Source organism: Coturnix japonica, chromosome 1 (assembly GCF_054131305.1).
Source record: "Coturnix japonica strain WE chromosome 1, WE-NBRP24, whole genome shotgun sequence".
NCBI lineage: Eukaryota > Metazoa > Chordata > Aves > Galliformes > Phasianidae > Coturnix > Coturnix japonica.
This window is the reverse complement of record NC_140663.1, coordinates 114556400-114576144: the sequence shown is the minus strand read 5'-3', so window position 1 is coordinate 114576144 and position 19745 is coordinate 114556400. Positions and strand designations below refer to the sequence as shown.

At 40.3% G+C, this 19745-nt stretch overlaps 1 protein-coding gene across 9 annotated transcripts in view; it reads left to right on the top strand.

Moving 5' to 3' along the window:
• SHROOM2 (shroom family member 2) overlaps positions 1-19745 on the top strand; it is a 111119-nt gene that overhangs the window by 66359 nt on the left and 25015 nt on the right. For all 9 annotated transcript variants that reach the window (XR_014940693.1, XR_014940699.1, XR_014940700.1 and 6 more), the window contains 3 exons: positions 1260-1391; positions 6209-8858; positions 10742-10845. Coding sequence is in view for 2 of the 9 variants with exons in the window: in XM_015886877.3 (XP_015742363.2) it covers positions 1260-1391; positions 6209-8858; positions 10742-10845 (2886 nt within the window). In the remaining 7 variants the exon portion in view is untranslated. The remainder of the gene's footprint in view (positions 1-1259; positions 1392-6208; positions 8859-10741; positions 10846-19745) is intronic.

Genomic DNA, 19745 nt, shown 5'->3' with positions numbered 1-19745 from the left:
CATGTTCCTGAATGTACTCCAAAAAGCCGTGTGGTCAAATTGGATCTGTTTTGAAGATACTGGGCTTATAATGAGCTCTGGTTTTGTTTTCTAGTGGCTGTCTGATAACCCACATTTGAAAAACAGAGATGAATGAAAAAATGTGGAACTGCCTTTAGAGTATAAATTGAGAGCTGGGAACGCTTTCTGTGCTTTGTGAATGATTTTGTAACTGAGACAAATTACTGTTTAAAAAACCACAAATAAATAAGTGAAATACATAAGTACATTGAAAAAAAATAAACCTCTAAGAGTTGAGATCCTATAATCTTTTGGTGTTCAGACTGTGACTTCGAAGGATGGGATTTGTGTCGTCTTAAATCTGATCCAAATTTTAGCTTACAGTTTTCCCAGGAAGATCCAGAGGGAAAGACAGAATGAATTATATTCAGGAGGTTTCTGTTTTATACCCAAGGCTATTGAGAGTCTACACAAACGGCCTGTGCTGGGCATGCGTTTGCTGAGACAGAAATAGGTGAATCCCATCCAGAAGGCTTATATAACACTGGGGAAGGAGAATGCTTCTTTCAGGAGTGTTGAGAGGCATTACAAAGCCCTTGGAAAAGGAAATGAAAGCTCTTTATATTAGCTCTTCAGCAAAGGAAAGAAGCAGAGGGGCTTAGAACAGCTTTGCAGAAAGGCTGGGAATATATGCCCTGACTGCTTACTGTTGGAATGATAAGTGATGTCACTCTTAGGAACCTGTATGAAGCAGTGTCATTAATCCTTCTTCCCATAAGCATATAGCTATAGGATAACCTTACTGAAGCCCTGCTATACTGTTGTCATGTTCTGAAAGAGTCATTGAAGCTCAGTATTAGCCTGAGGTGTTAAAGCTCTGTACGTGTTTCAGGTACTCCAAAATTTATGTTTGTCTGTCTTGGCCACTGAAAAAAAAAGAAAAGCCTCCCCTCCATCATAAAAACTGCACTAAAACCTACAGTAGCACAAACCTGGGAGAATATTGGTATTTCACTGCCTCGAGAGTTTAAAGGAATGCTGGTTAGCTTTTCAAAACTGGCATGCATGGAGAACATCACCTAGTTCATTGTCACTTGAAATCATTGTATTTCTATGCTGTCTGTGTGACTGCTGCCCTGATAGTTTGTTGGTTTCGGTTTTGTTTTGTTTTGTTTTTAATTTTTAATATTTTATTGCTTCACATCACCTCACTGGACTTTTTTGCATTAAACTCATACGTTCTTTCTCTCTCTTTGCAGAAGAAATGACCTAGCCTGCAGGCCTCACTCGTGGCATGCAGCCAAGATTACAGAAAGTCAACCTGAGACAGCCACGTCACACCTTCCTTCATCCAATGCCTGCACTTCCTGGCACTCACGGTATCATGCAAGGTGAGTCTCTACTGAAGTTACATGCATTAAGCTCCGATGGAAAGGCATGATTAGAGTGGGTCGTGTTGAGAGCTTTTTAAGCCCCGAATGCAGTATTGCATTTTACTTCTTTACTATTTCCTGTCCTCTCAATGCTTGAAGAAGGAACATTGGAAGCTTTACACGTGGATATTTTCAGAAACAGTGTGTGATAAGTGCATGTGACTGAAAGGTAAGAAACTAGTTTTAAAGGCAGTCAAAAAAGTTGTGTTTGTAGCTCTGCATTTCATTTCTGTGTGCAGTGCAAAGTCCTTTCTAAGCCTTTCTAAGCAAAAAAGAAGCCATCAAAATTAACATACTTGAAATGAATTAGCAAAGGGAGGGCAAATAGAAAAATACTGTTATAAAATACTAGAAGGCCTTTTTCTGAAGGGCCGATACAGAGTGTTTTCCTGTTGGACTTTAAAGCATTACTGGTTTTATTAGTTAAATTATCTGTCTGTAAACTGATCCTTCTTATGGCTGTTTGTGCTTGTGGAGAGAGATAAACACTGAAAGTTGTTGCGGCTGTTGTTTAAAGCACCTTAGTATGTGTTAGGTCTCATTCAGCACTTAGAAAGAAAGGCTGGCACTTGGGCAGTTCTAGTTGTGAAATTTGAAATAATTCCTGCTTGCATATGGTTGCAGGTTCTTGTGTGATTTCTGTTTGTAGGTAACATTCTTCAGTATTTTCACAAACATTTGTTTGTTTGTTTATTTTGTTGCCTTTTTCTTGAGCCATGGTTATGCTGGGCATTAAAGAAAATCAGTCTTACTGTCTCAGTTGGGAAAGTAGACTTGTGTTTTCTCTGCTTATTAATTGCGTATTTTCTTCAGAATGGAAGAAACTCATAATTTAGGATTTTATGCTGTTATTAAAATCTTTTTTACATTGCTTGATTTATTTTGAAGTTCCCTGATGTTTTAAAAGTAACTTGCTATCTGCCATTACATAAAATGTGAAAGTTAACATTTAGAAAGAGTTTTGAAAATGCATTTGATAACACTTCCTTAGTAGAAATAAGAAACAGAATTTAGAAATGCCCCAAATCCTTAGAGTTCTGAGTTGCAATGCTAACTTAAGAGTATTTCTACTTTCAGCCTACTGAATCTTTTGACCGAGATATAAATTGATACACACCTGCTGTGTTTCTTTATGGTCACCCTTGTACCTTGTGAAAGTAACATACTATGAGACACACCTCTGAAAGCGTGATTTGATAGGAGCTGGCAATATTTAAAGTATCTATTTGTTTTCAATTTTACGTGCAATTTTCAGCGTGTTTCAGCCTAAAGGAAAAGGAGGAGAGGACTGCTGCAATTCCTTCCTCCTACATAGGAAAAATATCAGCAACTGCTGATAGACATCACTTTTAATAAAAAGGGCAAATTCTGCTCTCTTGGATGCTGCTAGAAGAGTTAGAGGCTTCAGCACAGTCTGAATACCAGGGTTTCCAGGGTGTTGCTGATTCTGAACCCACCAATCACCTGTGCTACCCACTTGAAAGCCTGGCTTTTGAAAGATTATTTACTTTGGATATTTGTCACACCTGGTGTCCAAGACCATTTCCACGACTGAGCTGCATTCACACGGTGGCCCCTGGAATTCTTGTAGTTCCAGAGTGCCAGCCAGGAGATTTGGATATTTTGAGAATCCCAGCTGAAAAGTGGGTTTCCTTGGACTTGCTAGCCTGCAAAAAAAAAAAAAAAGGAAGAAAGGGAAAGGGAAAGAAAGGCACTGAGGTGAATGTGATTCACAGTATTCAGTAGTGTAAAGGAGCAGTATGTCAGGAAGTAATGCAGTTAGCCTGAGGAGGGGCTATTCCTAGCCAGAGGATCCAGATTCGTCCTGGTGCTACTTCTGGAGATTCTTTTGCTTCCTCGAGTTAAGCATTTGAGATTGATCTTCACAGCCTAAAATCTGTTATGAATGTAATACCCTGGTTCTCTGTGTGAGTGTGAGAACTAAACCACCTGGAAACTATGAACAGCTCAACCAAGAGCAGAGATGCCTGTTTGTTTCCAAGCAGGATATATATGGATTTGAGAGAAGGGAAGGGGCAGCTGATTCAAACAACGCTCTGAAAATTGTCATTGCTGTGTAGGTAGATGCTAGATTAAGGCATGGGTTGGTTTGTTTGGCTTTGGTTTGTTTGTTTCTTTTTTGGCCTGCTCACTGAACTCAGACCTTTGGTAAGGTACATGAAGCTAGAGAAGGAAAGAGCAGAAGAGACTTGTGTAAATAGAAGAGGGTGTAGTTCTGGATCCATCATGTCCATGACCACCATTGTGTGTGTATTTTCTATCATGTGACTTCTGTACAAAAGCTGTAAAAGATCTTGGGAGTGCTGGGCTGAGTGTTGGAGCTTTAAACACTTCAGTGATAGGGCTAGTGGTTCAGATCTCATAAGGCTTCAGTGCCTTAATTTCCCACTAAGAAATGCCTTCACAAAGTGGATACACGCTTTTTTCCTAGCCCACCCTAGATTCAAGTTGCTAAGAGTTTAGACCCCACATTTTCTTCCCTTAGGATGTGCTATAAAAGGGAAACATATAATTACTTCTCTTTCATTCTGCCCAGGTGTGTAGCTGAAACCAGTTATGTCCTTTACTTTGTTATGGCCTTAGAAGTGTGAGCATAAGGCTAGTAAGCTTTGAGAAGGCCGCTTACTCTGACATTCTGAGGAAAATTGGGGTCATGTACGCCTGATCTGTAAAGTCCATGTGGCCTGAATGTTGCCTGGTTCTCTGAGATTATATCATTTCTGGGAAGACCCAGAAGCAGAAACTCATCGTCAGGTTTGAGATGGGCTTGTTGGCCAAAGTGGACAAAAAATAAAACTTGGTAGATTATTCTTTGCATTTATTTTCCAGTCTTCAATAGATCATTTTGTGAATCCACTAAAAAAAGCTAAAATAAGAAATTAAGAGGAGGATAGTCTGGAATACCTCTAGAAATTGCTCTTGGACTGCCTTCTATGCCAGAGTGTGTGGGAGGATTACTTCTCAAGTAAGGACCATGGAAGGCTGCGCTTTGCAATAACACACCATTATAAACTTTGCTGTCCTTCCTATCAAGTTTTTGTTGCATTTATTAGGTTTCCATTAAGTGTTTTCTAACAGACCTCTGAGCTCTTGCACTGATTGCCTCTGCTTCACGTTTGACATCAGCAGATCTGTAAACTGGAAATAGAGGCGGAAGTGTCCTCTTTATTTCAGTCAGTGCCATGTGTCATCTTAGTGCTAAAAGGAGGGAAGAAAACTGCAATTCAAAAACAAAACAGTTCATACCTATATCTAGCTTACATTCTTCATTAACAACTGAGATCCTAAGGACTGAGACACTTTTTGCATGAGCTGTAGTATCTGCTTAAGAGATAAATCAGGAGCATCTCAAGTGTCCAGTGAAATGCTTTGAAATGCTGAAAACGAAAGAACAAGAGAACAAATAAAAATACCAGATGAGGTCATTGCTGGGTCATCTTGTCAAAAACTTGCTTTTAGAAAATAAATGCAAAGTATGCCTTCCCTTACTTCCTGTAAGTTGCTTTTGATCATATTGTATAAAAAAAATTCCAAAGCTATAGTAATATAAAAACCCTGTAATTCCTATGTTAAAACTGAATCCCAAAGAACTGGGAACAGTTGTCTTTTTGCAGTATATTTCACAAGGAAAAAAAGACCTGTATCACTCTTCATACTTTTTTTATGTGGACTAATCTTATTTCAGTAGTAGTGTTCACAAATTTCTTTACTGCACAAGATTGAATAGATGCTGCATATAATTATAGCTACAGGGAATTGGAACAGTTCTGGGATTTCTACTATGGGGCTTGGCTTGCAAAGACAGGAATTCAAATTGATATATAAATCAGGGGGACTGGCAGTGATGTGAAGATGTGAGAGTAATTAGAAAGACGGTTGTCTCAGCATCGGTGTGTTGGATTGACAGGAGGTGGGTGCTACGAAAAATAATAATGACAAGAAGTTGAAAGAAACAAAACAAAGCTGATTGCAGTGAAGAAGAAAACACAAACAGCAAGGATTTGAAGTAGTACCTAGACAAATGTGACAGAGAAAGTACAATGTCAAAGATGGCACTTCTGTACAAGATGGAGTGATAGAGAGGTGATGGTAAGGATTTCTGCAGAAAGATCGTAGGTTTAATTTTGTCCAAGCAGAAATTAAATTGCTTGAAATTCCTGACAATGGTCAGGAAAATGGTAACTGGGAGGAATGACATTTTTCTAAGAACAGCAAACTGTTTTTAGGAAACCATTTTGAAATGAAAATACTGTAGGAATGGGCGGGTTTGGGGATAATCAAGACAAAGGATTGACTTCTTATTTAGAGTGAGTGTATTGAAGGCAAACAGGAGCGTGCACAAGGTTAGTAGTTGGAAGTATCAAGGTGCTTGGAAAATAAGATGGAAAATAAGTTGGTGTTTGCCCTGAGAATAAGAGAGCTAGTGGATATGAAACTGGATTTGTCCAAAAGTCAGCATGGGGTAAGGAGACCTTTGAAGGAGTTAATATTACTTTTGGGAGGTAGAACAGGTAGAAAGGAGCCATCAGTTAGTTTCTGAGGTTTCAAGTTTTGGATTGATGGCAGAACGTATAATTAAAGCCCTGACTTTGTGTCTGTACTCTCAGTTTTATTAGATTGTCCAGATTAACTACTATAAAGACGGATTTCATCACAATTAATAAAATCAGTGATCAAATATTTATAATTGCATCATGGAATTTTTTGCCTGTTGTATTTATAATGGGGCTTTGTTTGTTTGTTTCCTACCACAGCTGTTCTTCTCATGACCTGTCAAACTCATGGGATCAGTCAAGTCTCCATCGTGCGTCTGACCAGTTCAGCTCTTTGGGCAGTATGGACAGCTGGGACCAAACTCCGCAAGTAGCCCAGTATGAAAGACTTTCTTCTGCAAGGTCTAATAGTAGCATTGACCATCTAGGGAGCCAAAATAAGCGGGATTCAGCCTACGGGTCTTTCTCCACAAGTTCTAGCACCCCTGACCACACTCTATCCAACGCAGACACTTCTTCAACAGAGAATATGCTGTATAAAGTAGGCCATTGGGAGACATCGAAACATGGAAATAAGTCTGGACAGTTTTTAAACGATTACAGTGGGATAGAGGACAAAACTGGATATTTGCCAGCTCCCATCCAGTACGAGAATAACAGAAGTCCCAGAATAGAGGAACACCCTGATGTCAAGCTCTCTGGCTCTGGAAGATCCAGCTTCGGGCCCGTCTGGTATGTTCCAGATAAAAGGAAGACTTCCTCTCCTCCTCCACCACCTCCGCCTCTCCGCAGTGACAGCTTTGCTGCTACCAAAGGCCATGAGAAAGCCCAGGGCCCTGCATACTCAGAGAGTGCCAGCACACAGCACTTTACAGCCCTGAACCGATCTCAGACCAGGAATGACTGGAACTCAGAAACTGTGGAGCAGCAACGACGGCCTTCCAGAGCATGTGACAGGAAGGTCAGTGGCTCAAATTATAAATCAGATCTCAGTTCAGAACATGCTTTTTCTGCAGTCGGTGAAAGGTACAATAGCAACGCAGGATCTGTGAGCAAGCTGCAGTCATCATTGTCCAGCACTGATGTTCGGTATGCACAGCCTGCTTACAGTTACCACCACCAGCACCAGTACAGTGATGAAAGCACTTTTTTTCACAACACAAGAATGTTAGCTGCGCCTAAGGATCAACAGCCTTTCCTCTCCTACAGTGGTATTCAAGAGTTGCCTACTGATCATTTTCATGGATACAATCTAAACCACACCAGGCTGCTCAACGCTTGCTCTTCTTCAAGCAGTGCTGCCGAACAGAAGGCAGACAACACTGGACAGAGTCGCTATTATTGCGTGACATCAAAACAGCCTGCTCAGGGAAGTTCAAAGACACTGCAGCTCAAGGATGACAACTGGAAGCCTGCAGTGGGGGCTGACGTTTCTCTAGGACCTTATGAAAATCCTGCAGTTATCACAATGGTCCAAAAACCAAAATGCTATCTACCTCAACAGTCAGTTGAATCTTCTCTGGAAGGGTGTGAGAGCAATAGTCATTACACAGTGGATAGAGAAGAGGATGTTAGGTTTGCTGTAGTAGAAGGGGTTAAAAAGATGAATCATGCTGAAAAGTCTGGGCAAAAGAAAAGCTTTGAGAGCAGCTTTGAGGAAAGTGAAATGAGGTACTGTCAACAGGAGTATGGGAAGGGCTGTGCCCTTACTGCTGAAAACAGGCCTGCTCAGAAAGACTTCAGGTGGGGGAAAGATGAGAGTAGCAAGATCTCTCCTCAGAGGACCCCAATGTTGCACTCTTTGGCTCAGGAAGGCAAAAAACACTCTGACAACAGCCCAGAAGCTGTGACAGAGCGTCAGCCCCCATTTGACAATCACTTGTCTAAACAGGCACGAAGGAGCGACCGTTTTGCAACAACCCTGAGAAATGAGATCCAAATGAGAAGGGCAAAGCTGCAGAAAAGTAGAAGCACGGCTACTTTAATAGGGTCATCTGAAACGGAGGAGTGCAGCGAGAACGGGAAGCCAGATGCAGCGGAAAATGTGAACACCTCCCCAGATACGAACTTTACTAGCACCTACAAAGATCACCTGAAGGAAGCACAGGCCAGAGTTCTGCGGGCAACTTCCTTCAAGCGGCGGGACTTGGAGCCCAGCCCTGCTGAATATCCCCCCAGGTCACCAGAAAGAAAAGCTGGTAGTTACAACTCTTCATTATTGGCTTTGGTTTCTGAAGATGTGTCTGGATTCCTTGAGGCTACGCAAGCTAAACCGAACCCTACAGGGAGTGGCACTCATCACGTTTCTCGCATTGGAGCCAGGAAGAGGTTCACAACAGAACAAAAACTGAAGTCTTACTCTGAACCAGAGAAGATGAATGAAGTAGGAATGTCAGAGGATGAATGTCGTGCCCACTGCCATCCAGAAACATCTGAAGAAGCCTTGGGCTCATTTGCGGACAGGTGGAAATTTTTTGAAGAAACAAGTAAGCCTGCATGTAGAAAGCCTGCGCAGAAAGCAGCTCCCCACAGCCTAGCTGAGGGACTGCCTGAGAGGGCAGACAGGAAAGCTTGCTGCGGGCAGGAGGGAGACGAGTCCTGGCATGAGAGAAGAGGTCGAGCAGCCTCTGTTGGACTTGAAACTGCACATGCTCCAAAAGGTAGCTTCCACCACGGCAGCAGCAGTAAGGCTGCCGATAGAACTGTGAGATCTGAACAGCCACAGCGACTGGGAACCTTTGCGGAGTATCAGGCATCATGGAAAGAGCAGCGGAAGCCCATCGAGGCAAGGAGTTCAGGAAGGTACCATTCAGCAGATAACATCCTTGATGTCAGCCATGAACAGCATGAGAAACCCCAGTATACCCATGAGAGGTCTAGATCATCCCCTTCGACTGACTTCTACAAACAGGTATAAGCAGCTTTTGTATTATCTTTTTTTTTGCCTATGAGAGGCACAGGGAGGTGAGGGGAGAGGGAGAGCAAGATACAGTTTAGGAGTGCATGTAACCTGATGATAGCATTTCCTCTGTAATAGAATAAGTGTTACATGTAGCTCTCATGAGATCAAAGGTTGTGTAGCAAATAACAAGTGGATAAAATAATTTCTTGTATGTTGTAGCCAAGAAGGAAAAAAAACCAACAAAACCACAGGTTGGTTTGACAATGTCCTCTATTTTACAGTAAGAGGATCAAAGCAGTCTTGCACTTGGAGCACTTCATTATTGTGGCTGCTTCCCCCCCTTCCCCATCTTCATTCTTAAAGGTGTTCTCAAGAACTACAAGGAAAAATATTCCAAGGGGAAATAATTTAATATCTACATTTTTCCACTTCATTGATCGTCTGATCATTTTCTATGCATTTTCTCTTCTAAACTTGCTCTGTGGAGAAGCTACATGGGACAGAACTTCAGCCTGCTGAAGTTTAGGGATCTAAAAAAAATGTATCTGTTAATGTTAAAGCTACAGTACAGGAAAAAGAAATGAAACTGCTCAGTGTTTTATTTTTTGTCAGCTTGCTTGATTTAAGAACTGTAAATGTATTCCACAGAGAGATGCCAAATATCTGTTCAACTTGCAAGTAAATATTAAGTTAATTTTTAACAGAGCAGGGCCAAGGGAACGGCTGGCAGGTGGCAAGGGAAGTAAACAGAGAAACCTAGTCTCTTCAGTTCTGTGCTTAAAATACGTTGTTGAAAGCTGCTACAAGATTGTCTGATATGTCTTGAGTTGAAGTGTGTACAACCTGGGGTGAACTTTACCTTCTGCAGGAAAAAGGGAGGCATGCTATGCTTTCTTTTTTTTTTCTCTCGTTGAAAACAGTTCATGCATTTATACATACATGTAGCACTTGTGCATCTAGAATGAGAATAGCTTAGAAAATATGCTGGATTCTGAAGTTGTGGACTCCTTTTATGTATTTCTTTCTTCAGGTCTTGCAAAAGTTATTTTTGAACTTTGCAGGCAGGCTTAACCATGCAGATAGTTTAGAAGAGCAGAGATTCCAGCCTTGGAAATACTAACCTGGAAGTTATTTTGAAAATTAAATAAACTGAATTATTAAATAATTGCCCACCCAGCAGAAAATCATCATATAATCTATTCCATGTATGCATTTCTGGTTTATTAGTCAGTGCCTTTAAGTTCAGTATAGGCCTCCCGGGGCAAAATGCAGGCACCTGTTTAGGCACCTGGAAAGCGTGGCAATAAGTACATTGAAGATGCTTACAACAGACTGAAGTAAATAAAGGAGTTGTTCCGCATATACGATTGGGATGATTTCAGGGCTAATGTGCAATTAAATTTCCTGTAGGTTTGGTGTTTGTAATGCAAAGCTATACTTTGGGTGCGGTTGTTTGAAGATAGTGAGATAATACATTTCTGGAACAGCAATGCTGTATGTTGTACTGACAAACTAAAGTACGCACTCGGGGGGTTCTAAAGCCGGTGCATACTTGCCTGTTCTGAGATGTAAGCAAATCTGCTGTCAGTTCTTTGCTGCGTTTTTGTCTTTGCTAAGTGGAAGTTCCAGAGGTTTATAAATGTTAAACCCTTCAGCAGTTCAGCAAACTAAGCTAGAAACTCAAGTACAGCCAGGTCTGTAGCGCTGTGCAAGAGGTCACATAGCACACTGCTCCACTTAAAACCAAACAAGCTCAAGGCATGCTATGCTGTTGACTTCATGTATATTCAAACAGAGCAAAGCCACAAATAAGAGGTTCTATAATGACAGATTTTTCAGGAGTCTGTAACATGATGACTTGCTGTCTTACTTGTGCTATAAACCACTTTTAGGAAGTCCCAGTTGAAGTAAGGAGGCAAGCAGAGGATTTAAAGGAAGATGCGGAGCATATTTTCTCTAAAATTAACCATCTGGATGAGAAGAACAGCTCTGTAAGGTAAGTGTTCCTTGTTTTCTGGCTTAAAAGCATTTCTTGTGACAACTCCTCTGATCCGATATTTCCCTGACCTAAATTGGAAGGTTGGATGTTGCTGTGATGCGTTCAGAGCTTTTGCAGTACTTTTTTTACATTTACTTCCCACATCTTCCCTACATGTGTCATATAATTAATCTTGGAGCTGATGTTCTGGGGGCTCCCTAGAGTGAGCCTGAAGAAATTGTCAAGTGTTGAGTACATTACAGTTCAGAGTCAGATGATTCTTATTAGTGTGCATGAAACAATTCAGATTTCTATGTTTTGTGTTTATCAGTAACAGGTTTTTTTGGCACGGGGGGGGGAGAGGGAGGAGGGAATGCTTGAGATTTCCCAGAAGCCTTCCAGTATTGTATTTGGCAAAGACGGTGTGCTACTGGAACACAGTAGCGCTGCAAATTGGACTTGACTGTTCTGTGCCTTTGCAGAACGCAGTACGTGAACAGAAGCCCTCAGAAGTTGCTTTCCCATTTGAACAGTTCTGCTTCTCTGTTAATTCACATTCTAATTGAACTGTGTAATAAAAAATGTATGTCTGTCACACGCACAGCAGAGTTATAATCCTCGCAGAGTGCCCTTGCTCTGGCCAGCAGTGTGCTGTAGCTGCTGTAATGAAGCCAGTGATTTCAGCAATGCTGATGCTGCATCTGCACAGGGGGTGTGTGGCAGCGCAAGTTGGACTGTGCGCAGTCACCAGGTTTTGTATCTCATCTTTTGTAACAAGAAACACGTGTTTTGAAAAAATTACTGCTTTCCTTAATTCTGCAAGTGATACGGATTTCTCCAGGGGAGAGAAAATCCTGAACTGTAGCAAAGGCTGGGGCTCTAGGCATGACCATGAAAAACAGTTGTGTTTTTTGTAGGTGATATGTTGCATGCATATTGCCCAGCTGAAGAGCCTGCCTGCTATTTTTCTAATTCTTTGGAGCCCTTTGTACTTAGCGTAGTGATTTCTTAATGAGGGGCACGTGAGGGTGTGAGCACACACGCATGCAGAGGGAGAATGGGGAAGGAGGGAGGGAGGGTGGGGGGGAGAAGCAACACAATGAGCCTAGAGCAGGCAGCATCCCTGCGAGTGAAACAGCTCCATCCAGCATTGCTGAACCAGTCACAAAAGCATGTGCATAATACACCTACGCCAGCATTTTAACAGTGTTTGTGCAGCACAATTCTTGCTTTATAGTCGTGGAATCTATGAATATCACATGACTGGGCACCAGCTGCAGTAACTTGTTTTTTGTGAACCGAAGCCTATTTTGACATGCAATTTCAGACGTAGGGTTTGACTATTTCAGTGCCTTATGGGGGGTTTTGTAAAATGGTCCCTGATACAACCTGTCCTTCACTACTTGTGCTGTGAGAGGGTTACGAGCCTTCTACATTTAAAACAAACATAAATGTCATATTTAACTCCAGTATTGTAACTTGGCACTGAATGATGATTTATGACTATACTATGGAACAGTATGTTTCTGTGCCATTTTTTTTTTTCTTTTTCTTCTTTTTTTTTTCTGTGATAGAATCAAAGAAAGGTTTAGGTTGGAAGGGACCTTAAAAGTCATGAAGCCCCAGCTCCTTGCCGTGGGCAGGGCTGCCAACCACTAGAAGAGGCCTGGCAGAAAGGAAATAGATTAACTGTGAATTAATGGATTTTGTGATTTTTTTTGTCTGTGTGTGATATTTCTTTTTGGTGATGCTCTAAAAGCATTTAGTTCTTTACTTTTAAAAGCTAGAAATCTGCAGACAGCTAGCAAATTGACCCAGTCTGTGATGCATTCTTGAACATGAATGTTAACCAAACTAAAAGTCTTCCTAATGGGTGTATTTAATACTTCTCTTGAATATTTCGGTTTGGATTATATCACTAATGTCCCTCACTTTGTGCTGCTGGGGCCAGTGTACTACAGTTGCCTTTCTGCTTCCAGAGACAGTGCTGGACACAGGAGCAGCCCTTCAGTGTTCATGTTACATGCACAGAGACCTAAGCTGGGAGGCAGATTTGGCATTCATAGATGCATTCTGTGGGTTAGAGACTGTCCAGCACTGCACGATTCCTCTGGCCTCCCTCCCCCTCAGGGCACTGGTAAAAAATGGATTATTTAATTTGTAAACGAACTCTGAAAGTATGCCATTACAGCATTCCTGATTATTTTCCAGAGCAATACAAGTCATTTTCATACATTAAATCTAGAATTAAAAAAGGGCTGGAGAATTGTAATATCAAATGGTTAAAGTGAAGATTAAGAAAAAAATAAATATTGCTTTGTAAGCATTTTTTTCCCCTCCAGGACTTTTTGCTGCTGGTTTGTTTTGCTACAGCGTTTTTCTAGTGTTCTTTTTCTTCCTTTTTTTTCTCTTTTTTGTTAAGCATGCAATTGCAAAATGTAAATCAGCATTACTTCTGAAAGCTTTTTTTTCTTTTTTTTCTTTTTTCTTTTTTTAATTGATGGTGATTTGTGAACTCCTTCCGTGTCTGGACTGTATTTTTCCCTTCTGAGATTACTGAGTGCTTCCAATGAAGCCAGATCGTTTCATCTCCCTTTTTGGAAAAGCTACGGTGTAATCTAATGGATTTACAGTATTTAATAGCTTGTAGTATTGTTTATGTAGGAACTGCCAGCAGTGGTCTATAGCAGCCATTATTATCGCTCAGGTTAGAGCCAAATCACTATTGTAATAAACTTACAGGTGTGCGGTAAGTCATCTGGTGTGAGCTGAGCGTTGTACCATAGCTTGAAGTTTGTTCCTGAGGGCTGCTTTGAAAGTAGAGCATGATTCTGCTGGCCTGTAAAAGAAAATGGATACTTTTATATTTTTAATGATGCTACTGTATTCTCTTGCAAACCAGTTATCAAAGTTTAGCTTCTTACACATAAAGACTGTCCTCCTTCTTTAAGCAGATCTCACTCTGTCAAATGACATAAGCTGCTTATACAACTGACTTCCCTGTAAATCTCCAGAATTTCTCAACCAGCATAGTCCTTCAAAAGGTTAAGGATGGAAATGTGTAATCTGGCCTGTAGTCTGTGGCTTCCTGCAGAATAACATGGCAGACATAGAAGTTGGTCTGCATCAGAAGAGTAGTACTTAATGATTTAATTCTTAAGATTCTCACCTACTAGAAACATTCACAGCCATGGCTTATATTTACTTTCTAAAAACATTTGACTTGCATTCCTCTATTGTTGCTTGTCTGTAAAAATTAAGTAATTTCAGAAACAGTGAAGATTTCTGAGATCACAGTTCATGGCAAGTCTTTCAACACTTAGTAGGTGACAAGTAATGGAACACATACATGTCAAGTACAGGACCAAAGCATGACTCAACTCTAATTAAACACTGTGAGAAGTTTCTTTGTGACTTTGCATGCCTTAGTAGTTGTTCCTACCTGAACTTTTCAAGATGGAGGAACAGCCTTTACCATACAAAAACAGAGTAGAAATCATTTCTTGATGCCTACGTGGACTAAATGCCCAAGTTTAATACTCTAAAAAATCAAGAATGAAATCTTTGACAGGACACCATTAAGAAACAGGAGCTGACAGAGAGGTTCCCTAGTTCAATACAGTGTGCTTCTTAAAGAATCTGATTTTTAAGGAGCCTCCACAATTATTGGGCCGTGCAAAAGAAAATTAGATCACTTCTAAAGTAATGGCTCCCATTTCTTTCCCGGGAAACAATACAAAAAGCAATATTACACTGTTCGATAGAGCAAATTCTCAGCTTCAGCGCTAATTTTCAACGTTGTCATCACCATTAGCTGATACGAGTGGATGAGCTGACTAACACACTCTTCATTTCCTAGTGTGACAGCTGTGCATGGCTGTCTAGAGCATGGTTTGTCTTTCATGTCGCTGTCACCACTGCTGAAATGCACCACTCACCCCTCACTGAACTCATATCTAATCCATAAATGTTCAGCAATTGTCGATGAATGTCAATGGATGCCATTTTTTCTACATGGAAGAATTCAGTGGCACACCTTTGCTTCATAAGCATTTCCATTTCAGATGCTATTTTGTCAGACTCCCCCTCTGCTGCCATCTGTCACACAGCAACAACATGTAACAGGATATTGGTGGGAAGGTTCAGCCCCTACTGCCATACTACCAACATCTGCCTCTGACATTGTGCATCAGTATAATAAAATGAGAGGCATTATTTTTGGAAATGCCCTTGCACTATGCCCTTTTATCCTTGAAGGATCTTCAGTATGCAGGAATGTGAATAATCTCATGTCTTCTGATGCAAGTGAGATGGAAAGGGATTTACAAAGCGATGATACTTCACTTATATGTGTTTATATACATATACATGTGAAGCATATGCTTATGTTGCACATGCTTATAGAACACGCATGTGTGTTGTGATCATTTTCTGTGAGCTTGTTCTGTATCTATTATAGGAGTTGGGACCACATAGCTGTAAGGGCTGCCTAGCAGAAGAAAAATCAACATGACACAGTTGGACAACTGTAGTTCTCATGTAATTTTGTGTGGAAAAACAGTGTAAGTTAGACACTGGAAGATAAATTAGACACAGGAAATATTCTTAGAAACTGTATCTCCACTAATTTTAAGTTTTATGTGGGTTTTTTTTTGTTTTTTTGTTTTTAACTCCACTGTCTAGCAAAATGTAGCAATATACAATAGGGATATCTTCTTAACTGTGAACTTTAGTTATTGAAATGCAAGAAGACCTGAAGGGAGTTTCCTTTTTATATATAGCAAAAGGACAATTTGCTTAAATAGTTAAGCAAAACTCTGCTTGCAGGCATTCTGTCAAATAATAAACTTAAAATCTGTTTCACTGCCTATGCTTTGCTAGAATCAAGTGGAATGAATATTGCAAGGTGAATGAATCTCAGTCATTGGAGGGCTCATTGGGATATCACCAGGGGTGTAAAAGCAGAATATATTCACCCTCCTACCTTTTCTTCTTAAGGAAAAAAATGTGTAGTATTGGATTACCGGTTCCTTAGACATCAATGAAAAATGACTATGGTAAACATTTTCTGCATGGAAATAACCAGTCTCAATATTTTATGGTACAAAAGATCAAAGTTCTCTGCCTTATGTTTTACCTACAGCTGCTGATATTTTTCATGTGAACTCTTCTAAAGATAGTGACTATTCCTTATTGGTTTGCTGAGTGTGGAATTACCTAACATGTTTCATAGGAAACATGTTTTCGTAGGAAAAAAGCATATGTACGCAGTTACTTTCTGATCTAATGTACAGTGTAATAACAATTCTTGTATTTCATTCAAGAGCTTGTGATGCGTCTTCTTTTTAAAATCAGTTTTAAGTATAATGAGGGCTTCAGTAAAGGTTTAAGTGATAGCTTTTGACAGAAATTGGTTTGAATTAAAGTGAGAAGACGTGCTTTTTTCATACAGCCCGAACATAGCTGTGTGATTGAAGTCATGCTTCACATGTCTGAGTCCCTCACATTAAAGAAGAAAAATAAATATGCAGCTTTCTCCTACTCACGGGTTGTCATCATTTGGATGAAGTGAAGGAGAGCCAAGGTGCTCATCCTCCTCACAGGCTCCTAACAAGACTGTAAGAATATGAGCTGCTGAAGCCCTGTCTGTTTACGTTAGCATTTCTTTAAGATATGGTTAGGTAATGCATCTGTCAGGCCACCTTTTTGCCACTGATCTTATCATATGTGTGATATGGTCTAATGAATGATCCAGTACTGTCTTGATCTGTTTTAAAGTATGTATTTACCTAGTCTGAAATAACAGTTCTGTGGTTCATGTGTGTTGAGACAACAAAGGAGTGAGCAACCACCAGCATGTATTCTTGTATTAGGTGATTAGATGTTCCCAGCCATCTTCTGTTTTCCTGACTTACCTATAAATACTGATAATTGTTAGAGGTTTCATTGCTGTGAACCACTATGCCTTTCCAGTATGCTAATGTATTTGACTGACTAATAATAATAGCTAAATAACTATCACACTTTAACATACTGTAATGTAGAAGCACTGTTGTATGGAAGAGGTTGATGGAAATTGATTCTTAAAAGTCGTGCTAGGACAGGCCAAATATTTGCCCATTCCAATTTCCTTTGTCTGACTGAACAGTAGCAGATGCTCAGATAGAATAAAAACAAGGCTGACATGGAACTGTGCTTCTGGGGATCCTTGCCCAGCCTCTGGTGACCTGCATCTAAGAGACACAATCCTAAGTATTTGTGGTTAACAGCGCTTGATAATTTTGTCTTTCAGGAAATTATCTTGCTGGTTTTGGACCCATGTTGACTTTTGACATCCATCCGTAGTTTTTTTGTAACGATGTGAGGAAAAGCATCTCATTTTGAAGGGAGGAGTGTGTCTGTCTCTTCTGTAAGAGCTATAACGTATGTTTTCTTCCCACCTTTTTTGTCCCCCTCTGTATTTCCGCAGCCTCCTTTGTTCCTTTGGGAACTGTGGGAGAACTCAGCCATGATGAGGCTGCACCTGAAGTACTGTGTTTAGTATTGGGCCCCAGATTGCTGTTGTCCATAGGTATAGGTAAGCTTTTTGTGAAGAATAACACGTGAGGTATGGCTTTTCTGTGCAGGCCCAAATGAACAGTAGTCTTCTTAATGTACTAGTTAGTACATCCACTGAATCTCTTAATTTCTACTTCTTTGGTTAATTTAGGCATTAAATTTACGGATCTGAAATTCTCCAGTTTCATAATGAATATATATATATATTTTTACTATTGTTCTCTTATTCTACTTACTACCTTCATATCTTCCCTGCACAGACATCGCTTTGCTCAAACAGCTGTCGAAGTATCATACAAATGGATACTTCTGCATCACAGATACTGTTTTAAAAATTGCCTTCTCTAGACGTGGTAACTCATGACTACCCACTTAATAGTGGACAGCATTGCTTGGTACCTCCCCAGCTGAAAATAATTCCTATGAGAGCTGTTCTTTGCTCACGCAGATGTGAAGGGAGTCATGTATATTTTATCCTATGGGTTTATTTTTGAAGTATTCTTACTACTACTCATGGTTTTTGTTTGTTTGTTTGTTTGAATCCTAGAACCTTTAGGAAATTGTAACACAGTCTGTTGTTTTGCTAGAGCAGTTCTGATTTTTCATTATTTGGATGGGACTTCATTTCTCTGGTGGATGCCATTTTAGTTACTTTTTAATTCAACCTTTTGAGGGGAAGAGGGAAAGAGAGGAGAAAAAAAAGTGGTCTGCTTCTTTGGTAGGTATTACACATTTGCTCTGAGCTTCATGTGTTGGATCTTCAGTCACATGTTATCTCTCAGCATTAGACCATCTGGTCTGTTCCATTTAGAAATATTCCTCTCTGTTATGTAGATGCCCTTTTCAAAACTAAATACCACAGCGTGGATTCTTACTCTTTCAAAAATGATTAATCTAAATACATGTGGTCTCTGGCACAGGGTAGCTCTTCAGTGGCAAAGTTTTGAACCAGGTTCCTTTCAAGTCAGGAGCTGTATGCTGGACTGAACCACTGCAATAGTCTGTTCCTTCTGTCTGTTGTCCATTTTAAAACTTTCAGGGCTTCTTGAGTCTGGATCTTTCTGAGATCTGTGATTCTTCGATAGTAGCCCAAATGTATTATTTTGTGATCTAGGATTGTGGCTAAATGAGAGTGCTAAGGAAGATGCTTTTGCTCACTGTTATTTCTTAGTTCCTGTATTTTCCCTCCCACACTCTTTTGCAAGATGTGTCCTTTCTTTCTTTTCATCTTACATGTACATGATGGGTTAGACTTGCAATCCAGACAGCTGTCCATCCTTACAGGCTATTCCCATTGCCTTCCCATTAACTCTCCTAGCAGTGCTCAGCCCAGAGATGGTCAGATGCATGTCTTAGTGTACTAGGACACCAGTCTGTGAGTCCACATCCACAAGAATATGGGTCCCGATGACATGCATTCTAGAGTCCTGAGGAAATCTGCTGATTCCAGGCCATACTTAATGATATTTGGAAGGTCATGGCATGGTCCTTTCCAACTCCAAGGATTCTGTGATTCCTCACCCCCAAAAGTGAGTGCTGACGAGTGGTAGCCCAAGATGTCATTCTGGATGCACTAATACTGGATGTGATCAAGAGAATTGTCATATAAGAAATTTTCTGGAGAGAGGTACGGAGATCATTTTGTAAGCTTTTGTTCCTTTTGCTGTTACTCTGGTGTAGTTGTACTGCATTTCCTGGAAAGAGGGCTAGAATGAAGACTACCCAGAGACTTCTTGTTGCATCACTTGATATCCAGCTATCTCCTATTCTGATGATATGAGTAGGGAAGATTGGAGGTACTCTCTAATGGTTATACCTATAAAAGCATCATAAGCCGATATATTATATCTTTTACTTTCCCCTAAATAATTCAGGGGAAAACATTTTGGAAACAGGTGGTTGGTTTGTCTCAATGCAGCAGAACACATGGAGAGACTTTCTGTCCTTGCCATAAGAGTTAGCCTGTGAGATGTTCACTGTCTCTGATAGGCCCTCAGGCAGCATGAGATGTGATTTGCAATCACGCGTGAGGCAGTTTACACCAATAAATTTCAGTAAAGCTTTGTGTAAAAACAGTGTAACAGTTCTACTTTCCATTTTTCTCTGTGGGACAACAGTTACCGTCTGTTAACTGGTTGCTTTGCTATATGCAAACAGTGAGGACAGAATGAGCTTTCTTGAGTCTTTCCTTCTGTATATTGAAATCAAATCAACAGCACTGGGAAACGAAAAAAAAATAGTGGAAGGGATTAACTGTCTCTTCACATTGTGTGATAATATCAAACCGCTGTGTGAGATTTTATGTACAGAATAAGTCCTGTCTTCTTCTTCAAGTAAGTCATCCTTTAGAATGACATCAT